This window comes from Centroberyx gerrardi, chromosome 2, assembly GCF_048128805.1.
Source record: "Centroberyx gerrardi isolate f3 chromosome 2, fCenGer3.hap1.cur.20231027, whole genome shotgun sequence".
Taxonomy (NCBI): domain Eukaryota; kingdom Metazoa; phylum Chordata; class Actinopteri; order Beryciformes; family Berycidae; genus Centroberyx; species Centroberyx gerrardi.
Genome location: NC_135998.1, coordinates 13,958,396 through 13,980,329, shown reverse-complemented (window position 1 = coordinate 13,980,329; position 21,934 = coordinate 13,958,396). Strand labels below are relative to the sequence as shown.

The following is a 21,934-nucleotide window of genomic DNA, read 5'->3' as shown; positions in this document are numbered from 1 at the left end:
GTGTAAAAGCCATTCAGATGATTCTCTCTGATGAGTTTTAACGTTAGAATTGTATTAATTTTAAACAAGAGCAGAACTTTAATTTGTGGGGCATGTTTGTCCCAGGTCTCAAGAAGTGATATGGGATCAGTTATCAAGTCCCAATATATTTTTCATGTCAGTTGATCCATTCTGGCCGATCGTATGACATAACAAACATCTAAGTGACAAGTGTAAGTGTGGTTGCGTTTTTGTTTAGGTTTTCAGACAGCATTGCTTAAATTCTTGCCACGCCTACGAACCCTTTGCAGGCTTATTATCATTCTCAAAAGCCTCTTCAATACTCAAGTTCACGTTCACTTTATTTAAAAAGCACACTTAAAAAAAACAAGTATCGACCAAGGTGCTGTAGAAGTAGGCTATACACAAAACACAAAGAGAGAAAAAATCCCATCCTTCCCTTTTTTATTCATAAGTCTCCTTTACTCTGCATCCTTGCTTGCTTTCTCATCTTTGCCAGCATCCATCAAATAATGATCTGATTCTATTGTCGGTATCCAAAATAAAATGGACCATAAACTGGGGCAGACTAACAGACTAGCAAATTTCTCAACCTTTTAGATACACGTCTGTTTCCTGAGGCAGGGCGACACATCATCCCCTATTTATTTTGGGATGATCAAATAATCTAAAATGGGCTGGCTTTGTGGTCAATCAGAAATGGTTCAGAGAAGGTGTGTGCCAAGTATCGGTTACGGATTATGAGGAGGATTATGAATGAGCAGAGAAAACCCTGATTTTGGATTCTCTTAGGGGAAAGTGTCAGAAACAAACCATCATATAAAAAATAATTTTTCCTCAGTCGCCAAAATGTTTAAATGGAGACAGTATGAAGAGCCCAACTTGTCTGAAGGCTATTGCTATATGGTTCACTTATCAGTACATGGATCCAGCAAATGCGTTCAATTGCAAGTTAAATTCAGGCCTGTAAAATATTTGCAATCCCTGAGCTGTCAATGGTTCAGGATCAATATTGTTTTTGGTCCTAATAGAAAGAAGTGTAAGAAGAACACACAAAAGAATGGAAGAAATCAGTCAGGCTCTCAGCTCTCCAGCTCAGTGAAATGTGGAGTTCATTTGTTCATAAGGAAGTTGAAAATTGGGTCAAACCGTCAAGTCTCAAAGACCAAATGTGATTACCCTTAGTGATTTCTATTGCTGTACTAGACGTCGTAGGCAGCCAGCAATACATAAAGATAAAGGTAGGAAAGTACTTGGATATTTCCAGTCCGCATGGCAGTGTGTATCTGAGCTGGCATAACAGTAAACAGCAGGGGCTGCTTTGCTTACAGCAGTCTGTTATGAAGAATGAAATGTTTTATACTGAAACGTACAAAAAAAAAAAATATATCAAGATTAGGTTAAATTAAATTGATTGTGAAATATGGAAAATGCAGATGAACAGCACATTTCACCAGTTTGCTCAGTCTAGTTTGCACTTCAGCCTAAATAGTTTTATTTGAATCTACCTGCAAGCAAATTCTCACAATTACACACAATCAAGAGTATATATTTTTAGACTGGTACATTTTTGGAGATTAGAGCCATTGGGTTGGTTGGTTCAGACCTCAGAGAGTCAGATAACTGAAGTTCTACTGTCCAGTATCCTCTTGCACACCCATCTATACTACATGGGGCTATTCAGTCACTCAGGTGGTGCACTTAAGGATCAGTGTTGTTAATATAATCTTATCATCAATTATTTTTATGATTACTTATCCTGACATAGCCTGGTTCCCGACTCCTGAATCGCGACCCACCCACTCTTCAGATTTGTCGAGTGATTCAGGGTCTGGTGTTGCTCTATTCAACGGCGATTTCTCGATCGGAAAAACGATCAGACCAATCAGCGCCTGTGTGGGTGGGACTAAAGTTTGAACCGTTTGTGCAACGGGTTTTTCATTGGCGTTTCGGCAGAATAATATTTGTTGAAATCATTCCTTAACCAACATATTGTCTTTACAAAGATGATATTTTTGTCAAAAACGACCGACATTCTTGGTAAAGTTAGTAAATACGCCCAGCATCAGTGTAATTGAAAATAACGTCAGAGCGGCCGGATACGTCAGTCACTAGTGATTGGTTCGGGGAAAATCAAACCCCCCACACAGAAAACGGCTAACAAGGAGGAAATGTCAGACTGAATAATGAAGTGGTAATGAAATGGCCATTCAGTCTGAATATCAGGCTAATCCTGACACATATGACAACTCATCACACGACTGCACTACTCTCAGCATTCCTTGACTCTGGACAATATGTGGACACATTTCTGCACATCTCTGCACATGAGACGGTACGAATTACACTTTACCTGCTACAGCTTCTGATAATATGGTGATACTGTGAACAGATGATAATGCACATGTGTTTTTGCACACTGCCATTTCTCTGTACATATGGTACCTCTGTCCTGGAGCTTTGTAACATGGGACAGCTGGTAATGTACATATATGAAAGGCACATTCTGTAAAAATGCTACCTAGGCTATATCTGTTCAGTGAATATATTTGATAAAGTTTGTAGTTTTTATAGCGCTAGTCTGCAAGCCAAAACATTTTACGTACATACTGTATATATGGCCTTCTAGACTTCTTAATGTCAATGTACATTTGCAGACCATGTACATCACTGTAAATTAATATAGCCTACTCCACTTATAAAGGGTTATCCATACTTAGCCTATATTTACAGTATATAGGGCCAAAATTGACATTTACAGAAGTTGTTACCCTTCTTGGTAACAACTAATGGGGATCTAAATGAACAATTTTACTGTCCTTATTGCTTATTTTTTATATTGGCTTTTTTATATTGCCTATATTCTATTTGTTTTTTTCCCTGCTGAATCCTATGACTTTGAAGAGGAAATGGAACAATTGAAAAAAGATTGTTGGATTTAAGACTTTGGCTGCTTCAAAATACAAATATTGAAACAGATTGAAACATTTTTTTCTCTGACATGTCTGGTGAGTGACACTATTGCTAGTCTGACTTTGATTACAGCCTTGCTGAACAGGCAGAACAGAGTTGGAGGCATGTGGTAAGCTATGTCATTTCCATACTTCAAGATTTTTTTGCCTTGTTGCAAAAAGTGTGATGCATCTTTTCTCAATCTGACACAAACCACACATTTCAGCCCTCTGATTTTCAAGCTAGAATAAAATGGGTGGTTGACACGGCTCATAGGTATATAAGAAAGAAAAAAATTGGATTTTCTGTGTTAAGTCTGTTTTTGAGTAGTCATGCATAAAAAGGTGAAACTGTATTTTCTAACTTGGCAGAAATCAAATAGCAGAGAACATCCTTTCTCATAGTCTTGTTATCTACTGCATGACAGTCAATCAAGTGTATGGTCTGAGAGTTGAATTTCACATCAAAGCTAGGTCTAGACTAGACTACAACGATGACTCAAAAACAGAAAAAAGCACTATACAACATCTTCCCCTTGATCACACCTTGGGTAGTCACACAAAGTCTGCATTATCAAGGGACAGCAGTCAAAAACCATAAAGAGGAAGTGCAACAGTATTAACACAAACATCAAAAGCAAGGCCTACACAAAAATCTCTGGGAGATAAACTGCAAAGCATACCAAAAAATACATAAACGAAGCCAAGGGAAATATACTTGGGAGGGCAAACCCTCCTTTGAAAACATGGAAAAGACAAATCCCAACTTCACGTCCAATCTCTATCTAATCTAGCCATGGTAGAAGTCCTCCATCCTGCATCTATCCTAGCCTGGTAAGACCATCCTGATCACGTGACCTCACATTCTGTTTTGCTCCACGAATCAGTCTGGACTTCTAGCCGCACACATCAATTTCAGTGGGCGGGAGTACTTGCCTTGTGGTTAACTAGCCAAGATTACTTGAGGATTACTTCAAAACATTCTCTTGTAATTTGAGTTCTGTTGCACTTCATAATAAATTACAAATTTGATCCATTATATAAGTTAGTGAGCATGTATTACATTAAAACTCTACAAAGATTTCAATCCAATGTTTCACACAATACCTAATTCTATACAGGAAATGCCATTAAAAACTGGTGGGAAAGAAAATGTATATTAATCATTTGGCTGGTCAAAATTATTCTTGGCAAGTAAAAGGTTATTTTTTGGGGTTTACCAGCTCCTGGCAGGACAGCCAAGATGTTAGTTTTGGACCACTGTGCTACTACAAAGGGAAGCTGAGCATATGCTTGAGAATACAGGAAAACACCATTTTCCCACCATTTTTTGTGCGTTTGTGTGTGTATGTGTGTGAGTGTGTACACCCATACATTTATCATGTAGGAGACAGGCAGAGTTAGACCAGTTCCTTGTTGTATTTTATCAGCGTGCTAGCTGAGGTCAGAGCTATCAGCTCAACCAGACTGTCCTTTATGGTCGCTCTACTCTACTGCGCACTACTGATGTCACCCAACTTTCCCTATCTTTCCGCCTGCCTAACTCAGCCTCTGAACTTTTTGCACTTTTTGTACTCGGCAACTGGCAAGATGGACCCTGTAGGCTTCTTTCAAAGTTTGGATCAAGTTCCAAAGCGATTAAAAAAAAGGTCCTAAATGCCCTTTGCTGCATGTCATCACCTCTCTCTCTGCCCTGTCTTTCCTGTCAATCTCTACTGACTTGTCAATAAAGGTAAGAATGGCAAAAAAAAAAAAAAAAAAGAGAGAGACAATGGTAAACAGGGCAATGGTCTGCAAAATCAGTTTGGCATTTTGAAAAAAAAATTTCTAAAATGTGGATGCTCAGAGACATGTTTGAGACTACAGTCTTGGCCAGCGTGGTGAAACAAGCGCCAAGGCAACTTGCCAAATGTTCCACCTGTCTGACAGGCTCACTTGCAGACTGTTGTCTTGCAGATGGGTGTTTTGTTCCTTCAACCGGTTTGTGCCTGCCGCTACCTGTTTATTGACCATTTACAGTCATTTGTTTAAAGCTGCGCCAGGCAACTTCCCATGTTGGCAGCTCCAATGGCAGTGAGAAGTAACTAAAAAATTTGAACTTCAACACAGAGAAATCAGGTGACATGACCTTAGTAAACTTCATACAGCACTCATTTTTTCTAAATGTTCTATGAGTATTCCCCAATGAGTCACTAGATTACCTTACTCTGAAAACAGCAGGCCGAATGACCACAGGAATATAATTTGTAAAACAAATATGCCAACAGATAGCGCTTTTACAAAATGCAATAGCAATATTTTACAATGTTTGAAAATATAACAAAGACGAATAAGGTTTAAATTATGCAAAGATATCACAAAAAAGTAGCCAGGGATATCATCTCCAGTTATCTTCATGCTAGAAGATGAAATATACTGTATGTGCCATGCCACGCAGTTCAGTTAAATGTTAAAAAATGAGCATTCGTCAGGTTTTACATTTTTTAAATTGTAATTTATTTTTAAAAAAAACCTTAACAACAATCAGTTTCCAGGTGGCTTGAGCCAGGGGCATCAATTCACTAAACCCTAAGATATAGAAAAGTCCCTGCATCTAATATCATTTGCCCCCAAACCTGTGACAAAATTTGTGTACAAGTGGAGCAATGACTGATGACTGACAAAATATTTTATGGTCAATGTGATAAATTATTAGACATCATCAAAATATTAGTTTGCATTGGTCCAGGATGTTACCCAGATGTTATAGCCTAATCGCTTTTGATTTTACAAGTTAAATCTTCTTGTTCAAAATGTTACAGCCCAATCCTAACGTCTACAAACAGTTACCAGCTGCATGCAGCATATGGGATTGGTAAAACACTTGGAATGTGCTTTTACTAACAGGCTCGACTCCTCTGTTATTCCTCCAACCAACATTGTTGAAATGGCCAATTCCTGTAACCAATAACATTTAGCTGGGCCATTAACATTTTCTGGCACCACTGTTTGACATAAATGAGTGTTAACGGTCGATTAAAGATCAAATTTCAAATTTCAAAATCAAATCCTCCTACATATATTCATGAAATACAGGATGATGAAATTAATTGAATTAATGAATTTAATAGATATTGTCTCCCGCCTTTCTGCTACTTTCTCTGTCAATTAAAAAAAACATTTAAATATGATTCATGAAATGTTATCATAAAACAATTAACAGCAAAGGGCCACCATCTCCTACAAGTGCATTGCATCTAAAAATGCCTACATTGATGACCGTCTGCAAGAGCCAAGCTCTACCAAGCCTTCCTGCAGCAAGGTTCTCTATCGCTGCAAAATCTTGCCTAATGTTTTTTCGGCAAGCTGGGGAGGACCCTAGTACAACACATCTACTGTAGATGGACATCTTGGATACTGCCTGCCTGTCAGGTGCAAAAGTACCTGAAAGTATTCAGAACCTTTGACTTTTTCCGTATTTTGTGGTATTAAAGCCTGATTTCCAAAGGGAATAAATTAGTACTTTTATCATGGATCTACACTCAATAATCCATGTCGAAGTGGATTTTTATATTTACACTTTTTTTATATAAATGTATTAAAGATGAACAGCTGAACATTTAATAATTTACATTTTTAGTAGGTTTTAATAAGTATTCAAATCCTGCGCAGTGACACACCAAATTGAGTTAAGGGGCAGCCAAATTCCTTTGAATGTCCTTGAGATGTCTCTACAACTTGATTAAAGTCCACCTGAATAACCACCTGAAATAATTTAGAACGAAACATAGATATCTATGCAGATGACAGAGCATGTCTGACCAGACTCTTCCTAGAGCTGATTGTCTGACCAAACGAGCAACCGGACAAGAACCTTGGTCAGGGAGGAGACCAAGAGCCCAAGGGTCACTCTGAAAGAACTACAGAGTTCCTTGGCCTCGATGGGAGATCTCGCCAGAAGGACAACAGTCAGTGCAACACCTCACAAACCTGGGCTGTACGGCAGAGTGACCAGAACAAAGTGAATCCTGAAACCAAGAAAACATGTCATCCCACATGAATGATGCAGGCACTACTTGGGCCAATCAGTAACAAGATGCAACATCCCTCCAAGTTTAATCAAATTCAGACCAGAAGCCGGTTGCACCAGCAGTTTGTAAGTTCAAACTTAGCCTCGTTATAATGTAAATGTTACCTAAATTTAGATTCACACATCACTAATTTAAAACGGGTTGCACCACACAAACTATCTCTAATGTAGAACTTAGTTGTTACAAAATATTTATATAACAACTACTACCACATGTAACTAGGGTTGGGGTACGAAAGCATTTTATAGAATCTGAATCCAGTATCAAAATCTTATCAAACCTTTTTATATAATTTGTTGGGGGAAAAGGATAAAGGAACCAAGCACCAGGTAACAAAACCCAACCTTAGATCTAACTATTGCATAGCTGACCAACAGTAACCAACAAACAAAATACTGCTAACTTAGCTTTCTAAAATAAACAAACAACAACAAAAACATAGGGCCCGCTTAGAGCACCTACAACAAATACTAGAAAGTGGAACTACATCTAGGCCTACTTCAGGTTGAGGTGGACATCAAGGCCTGGTACCAGTTCAGGCATTGTTGAGACAAACCTGTAAATAGATGCATTACTATTGCTTTAGCTTATAGTCTGTACTCAGCAGTTTTCCATGTCCACTGTCCATCCAGAAATTTTCCACTGTCCACTCTATATTTTGATTTTGATAACAACATTCTGTAACTGCCAGTACCATATCACACAGCTTCTAATTATAGACAGCTCACTCTCTTATCAGTATCTTCCCATGGACTTGTTAATTCCACTGTATAAACAGCCTTGCATTAGCTTTTTCTGTCTGTTCAGCATACTCCAATAACCACAGCGAGGACAGCTTTATTCCTGCTGGAACACAGTGCTACAATGCAATGTGTCTGAGATATCACCGGAGATCCATGGGGAACACCAATGCTTGGTGCTCTGATGAAGGCTCTATGCCGAAACGCATAAGCCTGATGATGCCAAAAATAAAAAAAAAAACTGGCAAACTGAGACTGAGTCTTGCTGTGTTCTGGATTTTTGGAGTGCCGCTATCCCATGTTCCCCATGGTTCTTTTCATGTTTTAGTGATAGCAGAGCACCCAGCCAAAAAGGGCCACAAGAGGAAATGCACCTGCTCTACATTTGATATCACCGGAGATATCATGTTTGATAGACAGACGGACACAGCTTGATCCATAATGACAGCAGGATTTTGCCAAAAAAAGGCAGTGAAAGGCTGAAAGCCTCAAGGCAAGATTTCTGAGCATGAGGCAAAATTCTGTGGTCTGATGCAATGAAATTTGAAATCTTCAGCCGTAATGCGACAGACTTTCTCTGTCAGAAACCGGGACAGCTCATCACCCATGTAACACCATCCCTACTGTAAAGCATGCTGTGGAGGGGCTTTTCAGCTGCAAGGACTGGGAGACTTGTAAGGACAGAGGGAACAATGAATGGAGCCAAATTCCTCAGGAGAACCTGCTTCAGATGATTTATGCTTCAACAGGAAAATGATGACCTTAAGCATACAGCCAAACCAATACTGGAACGACTTAAGCACAAGAATGAAGATCCTTGTGTTGGCAAGCCAAAGCCAGACCTGGAATCTGTGAAATGAATTGAAGACAGCTGCTTACAGATGCTCCCCATCCAACTTTGACAAATCCAGATGTGCCCAGGTGATATGTGCCCAAGAAGATAGGAAAAAAACATGTTTTCACTTGTCATGATGGGGTAGTTTGTGTAGACTGTTGACAAAAAAATCTCAATTTAATCCATTTCGAATTCAGGTCGCAACACCACAAAATACAAAGTACTGTATGTCACTGTTCCTCTCTTGCCATGTCAGGGAATGGCATTTTTCTCATCTTACTGCAAAGCAAATTCAATTAACATGGAAAAACCGGGCTAGATAGTGTGATTACAACAGTGTAGAGTAGACTATGTCCAGTTACCACATATTCAACTTTGATACAACTGATAACTCTCTTCTCAGAGCCTAAATGTCATATACTAGATGTCTGCTTCACAAACAAACAATAAAAGCAACAGTATATGGGTCAGCAGTGTCAGGATTTAGGAAACACTTACATGTGTTGTACACACTTACATCTGCTCACAAGTACTTGGAGATTGGCAAGCTGTCCCACAATTGATACTTTAATGACATGCACTGTGGCGCAATATAAAACTTTTCCAGTGGGAAGAAAAATGTCTCCTCACATGAAAAAGGTGAAAAGCTGCTATTTGTGAAGTTCATTGGTGGAGCGCCTATTGTTTTGAGGAGGGGGTTAACATAAGCTCTACACAATCTGGCTCGCATTGAATACCAGACATATCTACCTACACACGTTATACAAGTGAAATCACCAAGGTCCTTGTTCCCAATGCTTACTGATAGCATGTTTTGTCTTTTATAGAGACAAGGTCCCTAACCCTTAGCCACTGAGGCCCATCCTCATCTTAACCTATGCATTGGCTAGTTAATCAAGGGCACCTTCAGTAATACTGTATGATACTCCTAAGGAAATCCATTGAGGATGGACTGAATGGAAATTTCATGTGGTGTTTGGTGTTGTTTGAATCGGTAGTGTAACACCACCACTCCATACTTCTGGGCATGTTTCCATGTGACTAATGTGTACTCCTCTAGGCTTTGTTTTGCATACAGTGCTTTTTCTTGATTACAGTAGTCATCATTTGTCAGTGTTTCAGTTGACTAATGAACCCAACATTGATCATTCCCTATGGCAGACCTCTGAGTAATATTTTACAAGTAACCCCAGTTCCAAGTTTTGTTATTGGTTGTGAATCTCTGAAAAGGAAGCCATTATGAAAATCCCCCTTCCTCTTAATTTTGAGACAAGATGACAACAAGCTGGCAGAAGAATATCTAAAAGTTGGTCTAACTATTGGCTGTAATCCTTAGTCACTGAACAAACAGTATAATAAGAGAGTTGTGTCTAAAGTTCATATTGCCCTTAGCAATACTGCTCACCCACTTCCCATATAGTGATGCAACAAAGTAGCCATTTCAGCAATATGTTTACACTTCCCAGAATTTCTACATTAAGTTACGAAAAGGTGCTTGTTCCTTGTGCGATGATGATGATTCAACGATAAGTCTGTGTGAGTTGTACCTGATGCATTCTTTCAGTGTCACTTCCCAGGAAAATAGGCACATATCATTATTGACTGTATGTTTCAGTTCCGTTGTAAACAGCGTCCTGATTTGTTCCGTACATTGTCAATGTGGAAACAGTAATCTACCACTATAACGCTCACATTTTCTTAAATATTCTATAGACTTAAATGTATCAGCTAAACTGCCTTTCACGATTGCTATTCTGAATGAGAATACCCATCTGTTTATTTGTGTTCTGAGAGTTCATTTTAACCTTTTTTTTATCCAGGGATGGTTTGCTCTTTTTCAGCATTACAATGCTGCAAAATAGATAAAATGCAGTATATAGAGACATGACATAGCCTTGTTAGTTAGAACAATTTCCCATAAAAGGACCCTATAGACAAATCTAGTTAACACACTTACAGTACAAATTTGGAACATGCACACCCCGTGAGAACCTCAAGCACTAAGAGATGTCAATCAAAATGTTATGCCCTCATGTGCAGGCTGAGTAAGTTCATTGAATGTTCACTGGAAGAATGAATTATTTTAGATTTGTTTGAGCACAAAAAGTCAGTTTTCACTTCATGTTGTCTTTGAGTTCCACTAGCAGAAACTACAGAATGGAATACAGATCAATATGATGAAAGACAGATGGGGAACAGACAGGCTTTTCCTCTCCCTGCGGCACAGTGCGGTGCATGTGTGGCTGTTTGCTTTGGCTATTGCTATGTTAGAAGGACAGTGGCACAGTGGTCGCAGCTAAAAACTATAAAAAACCGAATCAATATTATGGAAAAGAGGAAGATTTTTGAAGATAGCATCCTCCTCGAATAGTCCTCTTGCTAGTAAAAAAACATAAATGACTGTCAAAGTATTGCCCAAATGGAAGAACTTGGGCAGATGGTCAAATTGTAAAAATTGCAAGATGTAAAATGTGTTGGCGAGGTTTTTCAGTCAACCATGATGGAATAGCATGCCTCAGGAAACAGACAATTCATTTGACCCCAAGCCACACCATGGTATGAGATGTTTCATATTGATTACATTGTTCAGATCTAGATACAAGTCTATCTATGGTAAAAACTCACATGAGATTAGAGTAGGCTGACTGGACATTATTTTGACCTAGCAGTGGCTGTGTGTTCCCTTTTAGACAAAACAACTGAGGAGAAACTATTTCTTACAGTGACTCACAGAATGTTAGCATCATCTTCTTTCCCCATTAAAGACACATCTGTGTCACAGATTATGTTGTTCCAGTAAATATTAGGCTATAATACAGAAGACAAGAAAAGTACTTTGATGATTAATGGGGTCGGCACAGTCTACACATGGAAAATGTCACACTAAAATCAGGATCTTATGTAGGCCTACTTGTTTTTTTAAACTTAAATGAACATTTAGACAATAGTAGACTATTTAGAGCATGACTAGCCCTAAAACAGGTTAGCCTATACTAGTCTACAGCCTCAGTAGCCTAGTAATCGAACTGTCTTGCTGTAATAATAGCTGTTGAGTTAGTTTCAATGAGATACTGTAACCCTTAGCGACATTATTTCTATTGTCTAGGACTGTTTAATCCATATTGTGAACAACAGCAGCTCTCTCTAAGTCAGAGAACAGCACCAGCATTAAAGCTTGAACCAGAAAATGAATTGGACTGCTTCAAAGAGAATGAAGTGTTGTGACCTGTTTCCACAATTAATTATCTATGGAGCAGCAGCAGATAGACTTTCTATCCACAACGATCCCGTGAGTTGAATAAATAATATCCCACTTGTTGTCTATGGAGCATCCTCAGGTTTTACAACTTAATGACATGACAGACTCCACTCACGGTTCTCTGGTTCCTGTCTTTGGAGAGAGTGGCTCATGTTCACACATTCACACCGAGAGTGTCCTCTATACCACAGGAATAACGGTAACAGTCAGATACAGCCGAAAAGAAATGGCTTGGTGGAGCATTCAACGACAGGGCGATCATACATGACAGATCAGATGACTTAACTTGCTAAGACAAGCGCTGTATAGCTGACGTTGATGCTGGTGTTAGTTTTCGGGACTCAGGAGACACGAATGACAGCTCATAACCATCAAAACACACTACTTAACTTACTTGTCAGCCTGTCGTCTGCTGAAGTGCTGTAGTCGGGTATTTTAAATTCCAAACTCAACAGAGATTAGTCTTTGTAGTCCACGACACATTCAACCTAACTGGATAACTAACGTTAGCTAACTAAATTAAGCCACTAACGTAATAGCTTACGTTAGGCTGCCAACAAAGTAAGTCTTGCGTCGCTGCTGGTTTGCCCCGCCGCCAACTTTCATTTACTCGGTCCGGTGAGTCACTGCCTGCGAGTCTTGTCTCGTGTCTTCATTTTCTGGTGCAGGCTTGCCATTCTGTAGCTCCGAGCAAGCTAACTGAGTTGTGTTTCACTTGAGTTTCGTTTGGCAGAAGCGACTGTCTTTACCCAGCACCACTACCCATGACTCAACCTCAGTTGACCCCCACCACAGTAGCCGTTGTGTCTGAGGAGGGCGGGGCAGGATGCGTTCATTACAGCTTAACGTTTACTCCACGCCTCCTCGGTCAGTGCGGCTCTCCTCAAAACAACCCGACTGGGAGTCTACGGTTGCTGGACAAAATAGAGATGTACAGTTTGGCCATTTTCAACACGACTTATTAACGTGTCGCTGTAACTATAATCCAAATTCTGAGCATAGTTTGAAGTGGTAAGTTTTCTTTGAGTGAATTAGATAAGCACGACCACCCCCAAGCGGTTTGTTGTGGGCGTTGCACCTTTTTTTGTGCTACTTTGTTGTACAGCCTGTCATTGCCAATGAATCCGCATGCATGTCGTTTGAGTGAATAACATATGAATATAACGTTGTCTCGTTTAATGTCCCCTCCAACAGGATTCCCCGGTGCCCTGTACAATAAAGGCACTGAAGGGGTTAATTAATTCATGTGCTCCTGCGCGCAACATGCAGTGCCTAAATATGCCTCAGAAGCAGGAAGCCGGTCTTTGGCCATGGCTCTCACGTTTGAGTGACCGTCGCTTATCGTTGACCGATGCATGTCATCCTTCGACAGATGAGTAGGTTTTGTTTTTTTTTTGTTTACTGTAAATAAAACGGTGTCGGACATCAGGCGAATAAATATAGTATCCTGTCTGCCTTTTATAATTATTCTCTTCAGCCAAAGCTCGGGGCTCGTGCGCTGCTTACCCGTTAGGTCCATCATCTCAGAGGATGAGCCTGCAGTAAAAGGTGGGGTTGAATTATCTAGTTCGAGTCCATTTGTGTACTCTTTTATTCTGTTTGCATAACTGAGATGCCTAGATTTCGCTTCACCTTCAACCATCTGATGATGAGGATATGATGGGAGACTCGTGATTTAGCTGTGTATCAGTGGGTGTGGGCTACTAAATTGGCAGTGTACCTAATGCAATTTACTATCCCGGCAGTTCCTAAACTTTTTCACGTCAGGACAAAATTCCAGTCATACTTTGGGATCCAGACTCGTGAAAACTGGAGCTCTTGCTATGTGGACACCTGCCAGAAACAGGCCCACAATGCATCCTGAGCCACAGTGTGTGTGTGTGTCTAAGTGCACGTGTAGTGTGTAATATGCATGCCCTACCTAAGTATACAACTGTGGAATAGCATGCAGCCTACTGTACGCAGCATAACAGCATTTCTGTCGACCCATGTAGTAACATTGTAACAAAACTGTGTCCTAACTATTCTCTCAAACAGAGACAGAGCATCATGTCAAGCTCCTCTGACACCCTGCAGTTTCGCTTCCCCGCCCACGGTGACTCCATCCTCGGCAAAATGAATGCTCTGAGGGAGGAGCGGCGCTTTTGTGATGTGACCCTCCTCCTCGGGGGGCCACGAGGCGCCACTGCTCCCCATCCTCTCCACTTCCATGGCCACCGTGTGGTGCTGGCGGCGTCCTCAGACTTCCTGCGTGACCAGTTCCTGCTTCACGAAGGGCGAGCGGAGCTGAGTGTGGGTGTAGTGTCCAGCGTGGAGGTCGGCAGGAGGCTGCTGCTCTCCTGCTACACCGGGCTGCTGGAGGTGCTGTAGGAGTCGCTCTTTTACTTCCCTAGACTCTTTAAAAGGATCGGCTCTTCTCAACACATGCAGAGAAATTTGGGACAGCAGCCATCGTGTGTTCAACGCAGCATGATAAAGCAGCACAAGTTGACAAATAACACAAGATGTGTTGCCCCAAACTACAGATGCGTTGAAAATTCACGCATTCTTTTTGAAAGTTTACTTGTCAGTGAAATAATTGTTAGCATCGGCTGTTTGTTCTTTGTTGTTTGTTCTCTTGGTCTGTTTCTGGGGGTTCTGCCAGACAAATAATATGATGTGTCACCCATCTCTGAGACATCTCATGTCCAAATATACAATCATTTGGTGTTTCAGTTTGGCAAACGTCAAAAGATATGTCTCACTCTGTCTAAGTGTTCATGACACACTTTTAACCCTTTTTGTGACAAAAAAAACTATTGAATTATAGCGTGAATGTCTCACAGATAGATTGTTTCTTTGTTTTTACTGTTGTTTACAGCAGAGTAGACACTTCTCTTTCTGGATATGTACAGTATATTAATCTATCGGCCTAATTACCATTTATATAAGGGGTAGCAGAATGGCAAATGGATCCCAATTTTCGGCCATATCCACCAAAGTATCCCTGAGCGCCGTACTTAGCTGGCTGACACTTCACCCCAACCATGGGGTAAAAAGAGAATTACCCCCTTGGGCGTCAGTAAAGTATGTCAAAATATGGAAAGGTGGGGGTGAGAGTATACCCATCTCCCCCCAGCAGTATACCGACCACCTACAGCTACCACTACACCACCGGTTTACCTCCATTATGTCCATTTCTCCTGTGCAGGTCCCTCTGAGAGAATTGGTGAGCTACCTGACCGCAGCCAGCGCGCTCCAGATGAGCCAGGTGGTGGAGCGGTGCGCCCAGGCCGTCTCCCAGTACCTCAGTCCCACCCTGGCTTATCTGAAATTGGAGAGAAACGCAGATTGTGAAAGAGAAGAAGGGGAAGCCCAGCAGCCGGACAGTGGATGGCACAGCACTAACTTCCAAGATCAGGAGGAAAGGGACGGACCCCATCCCAGCACCAGCTTCCGGGATCAGGTGGAAGCAAGTACGGAGGATGGAGGGGCGGGTGGAATTAAGTCCAAGTCGAGGGTCAGCCAAGGAGCCAAGGTGGATAGTCAGGGACTGAGGGGCGTCAGAGAGGATGGGAAGGGGGTAAAACCTAAAGTAGAGTTATGTGAGGACACAGCCCACAGCCTGGAGACCCTGGAGTCAGAGGAAGGAGGAGACATCCATCCCGCTCACACAAACAGCCCATCCTTCCACCTCTACCACCACGCAGGCACCCACAGACGAAAACAGCGCCCTCCCACACCCTTCCGAGACCACAAGTCCTCTTCAACCAGGACAAGTCCTGCTCCCCAAGCAGAGCTGGTGGACAGCTCCCAGGACCGGGAGGGGCCGAGGGAAGAGGAAGAAATGTACATGCTGGCAGCTCATCTGCAAGAAGGCGGAGAGTCGATGGAGTCCCATTTGCTTTGCCTCACGAGGGCGCATCTGTCTCGGAGTCACTTCGCTGGAGCGGAGCTGGCAGGCGATGCAGACAGCCTGTTGGTTCAGAGGCCGTACCTGTGCAGGAGGTGCGACCGGGTCTTCCAGCACCTGGAGAGTTATGTGGGCCACCTGAAGGAGCACAGGCAGTACCTCTGCTTGGTCTGTGGGAAGAGCTTCTCCCAGAAGAGTAACCTGACCCGGCACATACGCGTCCACACCGGGGTCAAGCCCTTCCGTTGCCCTCTGTGCCACAAGACATTTTCCCAGAAGGCCACGCTGCAAGACCACCTCAACCTGCACACAGGGGATAAGCCCCATAAGTGTAATTATTGTGCTGTGCACTTTGCGCACAAGCCAGGCCTGAGGCGTCACCTGAAGGACATCCATGGCAAGAGTAGCCTGCAAAATGTGCTTGAGGAGATTGTGGACTAAAGTTGAAGTGGCAGTTACAGCGTAAAACTTAATTAATGCAATTGTTACAGTGTCATTTCAAACAAGGGGCCAGCAAGTACAAAGACAAAGCTAAGCTAATTGAATTTAATCAAGATGTAATTTTTTTGTCTGACATTGATTTTCTTAACACTTGAGCAAAATCTGGAGGCACACTTGAGCTCGCTCCCAGCTACACCAGTGTGTCCCATCACACTTGTTGAGAATGACTGAGTTAATGCGTTCATACTGTAGCATCTGGCTAATGACTGGAAGTAATGGTCCTTGTGCGATTTTTGCAGCTTTTCACTGATCTGTGTGGATGCACTGCGCTGCATTCAATTCCGTAGCATGCAGTGTGCAGATTTAGTTGTGCTATATCTGTACGTCTACCATGTATGGTACAGTGCAAGTTAATGAGCCTCAGACAGGGTTGAATTGGGCTTTGTTTCCAACAACCTTGAGACAGCTTCTGCACTTTATATTAGATATGTGGGGTGTTTATGAGACAAGACAGCGCAGTACTTGCCTCTGTTCTTTCTACAGCCAAAGATTACTCTGCTTTATAGAAAAAAATGTATACTACAGTGCCTAAAAGACGTGTATTAGAAAAATGGACAGAGCGAGGGAAGAAAAAAGTACATAGGTGTGTAGATTTCTGCGTAAATGTACTGTGAATGTATCGATCTGTAGTTGCTGTATTTGGTTGTCCTTCGCACTTCATCAGATTTTTGGTGAGCGAACTGTAGCCCTAATGAGAGACATTGTTGTAAGACCTATAAGTGTGATAAGACATTGTTGTTAAAAATGGTCTTGAATAAACTTTGTTGTAATTCTAGCAACAGATTGTACTTCAAACTCTGTCTTGTTGTTTACTTGATGAATGAAATAAAATGCCTTTACAGTTGATAGCTGGTATTTGTTTGTTGGCTCGTTTGCTCATTTATTCATTTTTGGACAATAATGGAGAATAATATTTACAGCTTCAGTCCCAATTAAATGAACAGCTTGTGACAACGTGTAAACTACACTGTTTAAAAAGTGTATTTTAATTTCAAGGCCTATGTCTTGTGAGCTTTTAATTTTGTTCTCTTGTAGCAAGCTGTCAAATTTTGCACTGATCTAATGAGTGTGAGTGGATATAATCACTAATTTCTCACTTAATATTGTAATCAGTAACAATCCACTGTAATACTCGGCTTTTAGTTACTTTTGGATTACTTTGGATTTTGATTACTTTAAAATCCATACAATATACAGTTATGTGAAGGATATATTGCAAAGATAAACTGATTTTGTTATTATCAAACCAAAATATATCTGAATTTAAAATGAAAGTATTTTTCCCCTCAGACATGTTTCTTAATAACCCTATCATCAATCACCTATAATTTAAAAACTAGCAGTAATTTGATTTCTCATTTTTTATATAATACCACATACAATAAACTGCAGTTAGTATTATTTGTAATGCCATTGCATATAATCCATTACTCCCCAGCCTTAAATAAAAAGGAAAAATATTGAAACATGATGAGAGATAGATAGATAGATAGATAGATAGATAGATAGATAGATAGATAGATAGATAGATAGATAGATAGATAGATAGATAGAGATTGTTTTGATGATTCTTCTTAAAGGCCTGTTATTTTCTTGCTTGAGCCATTGAACTGAATTTCCAACATCCTCCAAACCAACTTATGGTTCTTCAGTTTTGTAGACAGCTTTCCCAAAAAGTTTATGCAGCATATAGTGCATTAACATTATCATATAGTGCATTAACATTATCTTATCAGGAAACAGGACATGTAAACATGATGGAAGTAAATCACTGATTGCTGGGACCCCCTCTGCAAAGAAAGGCCTAAGTACTTCAAAAGTAAACACTGTAAAATGAGCTATAGTTTTTTTTAGGCTTTTAATGTGAGATTTAGATCACATAAAACTAATGTTCAGATTAGGTTTTGCAGACTGCAGTCTTTGTTGTCATCCATACATCAGGCCTCATAATCATAAACATCTCCATATCAAAGTGTGTCCAGCTTGAACTTCAATAAAACTCCACACAAAACTGTCAGGATTAACTATGAAAAAGGAATAAAACCAGTTCAGGGTATTAAAAAAGACGACGTTCAGCATTTTCTGAGGTACTTTATGCTTTTCAGTGAATGGTACCAGTCCCTTAAATACATAAATTCATGACTTGCGTATTAATCCCAGGAAATTAATCTAATTTTCCTCAGAAAGTCATACATATTCCATTCCCTCTTTGGCTTGCATGTTTTACTATCTGTCCCCTTAACCAAAATAGAAAAGTCCAGTGTGCTGATGTTTGCTAAAAAAGGACCTAAAGAAGCACTCAGTTTGCAAAGTGATGTAAACTGAACTCTTATGTTCTCAGTTTTGTTGATGAAGAAAATCAAAAACTTCCCATATTGTTCACCTCTATCTCATGTAGGCTGATATTGTTGAATTCCTAGTTGATGCCTTCTCCGTTCAGACCTGCTCAGTAATTCAGAGGTTCAGTTTTGACCATTTTGAGAAATTACATTGCATGCTATATCTGATATATTGCTATATCACACCAATTTCTTACTTGTTGAGTTTTGTTTATGTTTACTTTCGGGTATTCAATTCAGCTGTGTTCTCATTGTTTTACAGTGTTTTTTTGAGGTGAGATGCGCTTTTTGTTTTTTAGGAATTTAATTACAGCTGTTTTTAAATGTGCCTCTTCTTCTTTTGTTTTGTCGTGAAAAATAAATTACAGTAAAGCTTGCTCAGTGGTCTAGCCAGGTACAATTAGAGAACACTTAAAGGATATTTTAAGGCAGATGACAGACTTCTTTTACTCCTGTGCTGCTGTTGCTGATAGACAACATACCTGCAGCTTCAGTATGCGAGGAAGGCAGCAGCCTTTTGCTACAACCTCTGCACAGTTCTCAGTGTGACGGGTTGTTAGGACAGCTTGAGGAAAAGGTGGGACGGGAAACAAGTGGGTTGATGAAATATTCTTGATTCCATACAGCAAAGATGCAGCAGTGCAGGTGGGGTAAAGTGGGCTTAGTGGAAGCTGTCTGTCTTCTCTGAATGAGGTGTGCTGGCCGACACCTGCAACTCTCAATAAGAAGGACAAAGGAATAAAGAGAAGGGATCCCTGATTGATCTTACTGTTGGGTGGAGGAACCTAGCGAAGTCAGTTTATTCTTTTAAGTCTCTTCTAAAAACTCATTTATATCGTCAAGCCTTTTGTGATTCTTTCACTATTTTTGAATCCTCTTTTTATTGTCTTTTATTTTCATTTTTACCCTGCCTTGCTCTACCTTACTTTGTTTTTACTTTGGGGTTTTTTTAATCTTATGCTACCTTGCTGTCGTTGTGCACTTTTTATTTTGTAAAGCACTGTTTTTGAAAGGTGCTATATAAATAAATATTATTATTATTATTATATTAATATTTCTAGAAACTATTATTTCTGGAATCTGACAACTCTGGGTTTAAGACTGGGCACAGGACTGATGAACAGCTGCCATGTTTTGCATGAGAGCATATGTAGATAATAGCCTTTCATTTAATCAGAAAAGTACCCTGGATAATAATAATCCTTTATAAGCTGCGGTTCAAAGAACTGAAATGCATCAAGGCTTTGTGTGTTATCATTTACAGATGTATGCTTGTTCTTATGTTATGTCAGGCTTCAGATATACTTCAAAAGATATGTCTTTGAAAGTGGATATTTCTTATTTGTATGATAGATTCTGTGTTATTAAACAATCAGTGAGAGTTATGGATGTTCCAGCAACCAATTATTGATAGCTGGTCGTGGATGGCAGTGACAGCCTTGCAATTAGCAAATATGGGAAGGTTGTTGGTTCACTCAAGAGGCTGAAGGGTCAGAAATGACCACTGGTATTGCTGTGTTTATGAAGTGAGAATAAGCTCTGCTATAATATCACTAAGGTGAGATGTCACTTTATCATTTAGATGTGATGTAACACTTAGGCTGAAGAGTCCTTGAAAAAAGTATCCTGACTCCTTTTCATGCTGAAAAGGAACTACTTTTTCTTGCAGTATTTGCAGCTTTTGTTTTACAATGTACTATATGCTGACACCACATAAGAATAAAGGAAAGGAAGAGTCATACACAATAGAAATACTGCAGAAAGAGTATTTACAATAGCACATGTTACAGTAATGTGGATCCATTTTTTTTTCCTTATAATTACAAAATACACAAAACAAAATAGTAACAAAAACAAATATTCCAATACTGTACAATACAGTAACATTGACATAATTTAACAGTAGAAATAAAAAATCACGACAAATCATACTTACAGTATAAAAGCCAATTTTAAACATGCAGTATGTAGCATTTTTTCTTTCTCAAAATTAATATATTTCCCACATTCCTGCTGCTTCCTGTCGCAAAAAGGATGTCACTTTCGTTACGGTAATTCTAATAATGTCTCAAAATTGATGCAGTAATAATTTAAATTTTAAAGTCAAAATTTTCATTTTATCAGAAAAATCATTGATTTCTGTGGGTAATTCTGCTGCATCATGCAACTAGAATGTTGATTTGGGGTTCAAACATCAATACTCAATTGAATCATATTTTGTTTGTGTATCTGAGTTACAGTGACGCTTCCTGAGTTACAGTGACGCTTCCTGAGTTACAGTGAGCCAGCGGTTCAGAAACAACAACCACTGCTTCACCATTTGACCTGACTACATTTTGCGCACCTCACTGAGCATTCGTTTTTTAAGTGAGTGGGTTCTCCCGCATGGCTGAGAGGGTTTCCATGCTCTCTCACTCCCTTCCTTCCCGTCGTATCTCTCCTTTTCTTCCTCTTTTATCCTTTCGGCCCAGAAATGTCACCGTCACTCATCTCAGTGGAATGCAACACTAGCTGTCGGCCTCCTCAGGGCATCCAAGTTGCCATGGGCAGTGTGTGTGTTTGTGTGGGTGTGTGTGTGCGTGAATGTACGGAGAGGTGTGTGTAGTACATGCATGAATGAGAGAGTGTGTGTGCATGGGTGAGTGGTAGAGTATACTTAGAAGGACGTACATGTTCATTTGAAGTATAACCGTCTCTTTCTCTTTGCATTACAGTAAAACAAAAGACTTTATGTGTGATGGTGTCTAGGGTTGAAAGTGTTGAAAGAAGAAGCTAAAGAGAGATAAAATAAGTCTAGAAAAGAGGAAGACCTTGTTTGATCGTTACACTAATGTCTCCTCAAAACTTTCAGTGAGTGAAGATGCAACAAAACACAGTCGAGGAGCTGCTAGTGTCCTATCAGGGCCGCGCTCAGTATTTCATTGAAGTAGGTTAAAACACACACATGTACGCACACAAACAAGCACACACACACACACACATGTACACACATGCATACAGTAGATGTGGCAGTCTGGACCCTTCCATTATGAATGAGAGACTGAGAGGTACAAAAGATGAAGAGGATGAAGATGAAGGAGGCGGAAGCTGAAGTAGGAGGATAAAAAGGAGACACGAGGACAGAAGGATGGGAGGAGGAAGATGATGAGGAAGGTGAAGGAGGAGGAGGAAGAGAATGAGGGGACGGAGGAAGATAGAGGAGTACTGGTAGAGGGGGACAAAGAAAAGGAGAAGGAAGAAGAAACGGAGGAGGGCAAAGAGGATGATAAAGATGAACATATGATAAAGATAGAGAGATAATGTTACTTTCTCAGTCCTCCCTTCCCTGGTTATTACCTACAACATTA

General features: G+C 40.3%; 2 protein-coding genes across 2 annotated transcripts in view; one reads left to right on the top strand and one right to left on the bottom strand.

Annotated features, from left to right (window-relative positions):
• The window catches only part of jak2a (Janus kinase 2a), a 47,279-nt gene extending 34,718 nt beyond the window's left edge, over positions 1-12,561 (bottom strand). The window contains exon 1 of the mRNA XM_071901312.2: positions 12,250-12,561. The gene's annotated coding sequence lies outside the window, so the exon portion shown is untranslated. The remainder of the gene's footprint in view (positions 1-12,249) is intronic.
• A 1,343-nt stretch (positions 12,562-13,904) lies between these two features.
• LOC139913326 (uncharacterized) lies at positions 13,905-17,092 on the top strand. The gene is made up of 2 exons (XM_071901308.2): positions 13,905-14,216; positions 15,046-17,092. Exons 1-2 carry the CDS (start codon positions 13,905-13,907, stop codon positions 16,186-16,188), a joined length of 1,455 nt encoding a protein of 484 aa, XP_071757409.2. The 3' UTR covers positions 16,189-17,092.
• Positions 17,093-21,934: the final 4,842 nt, after the last annotated feature.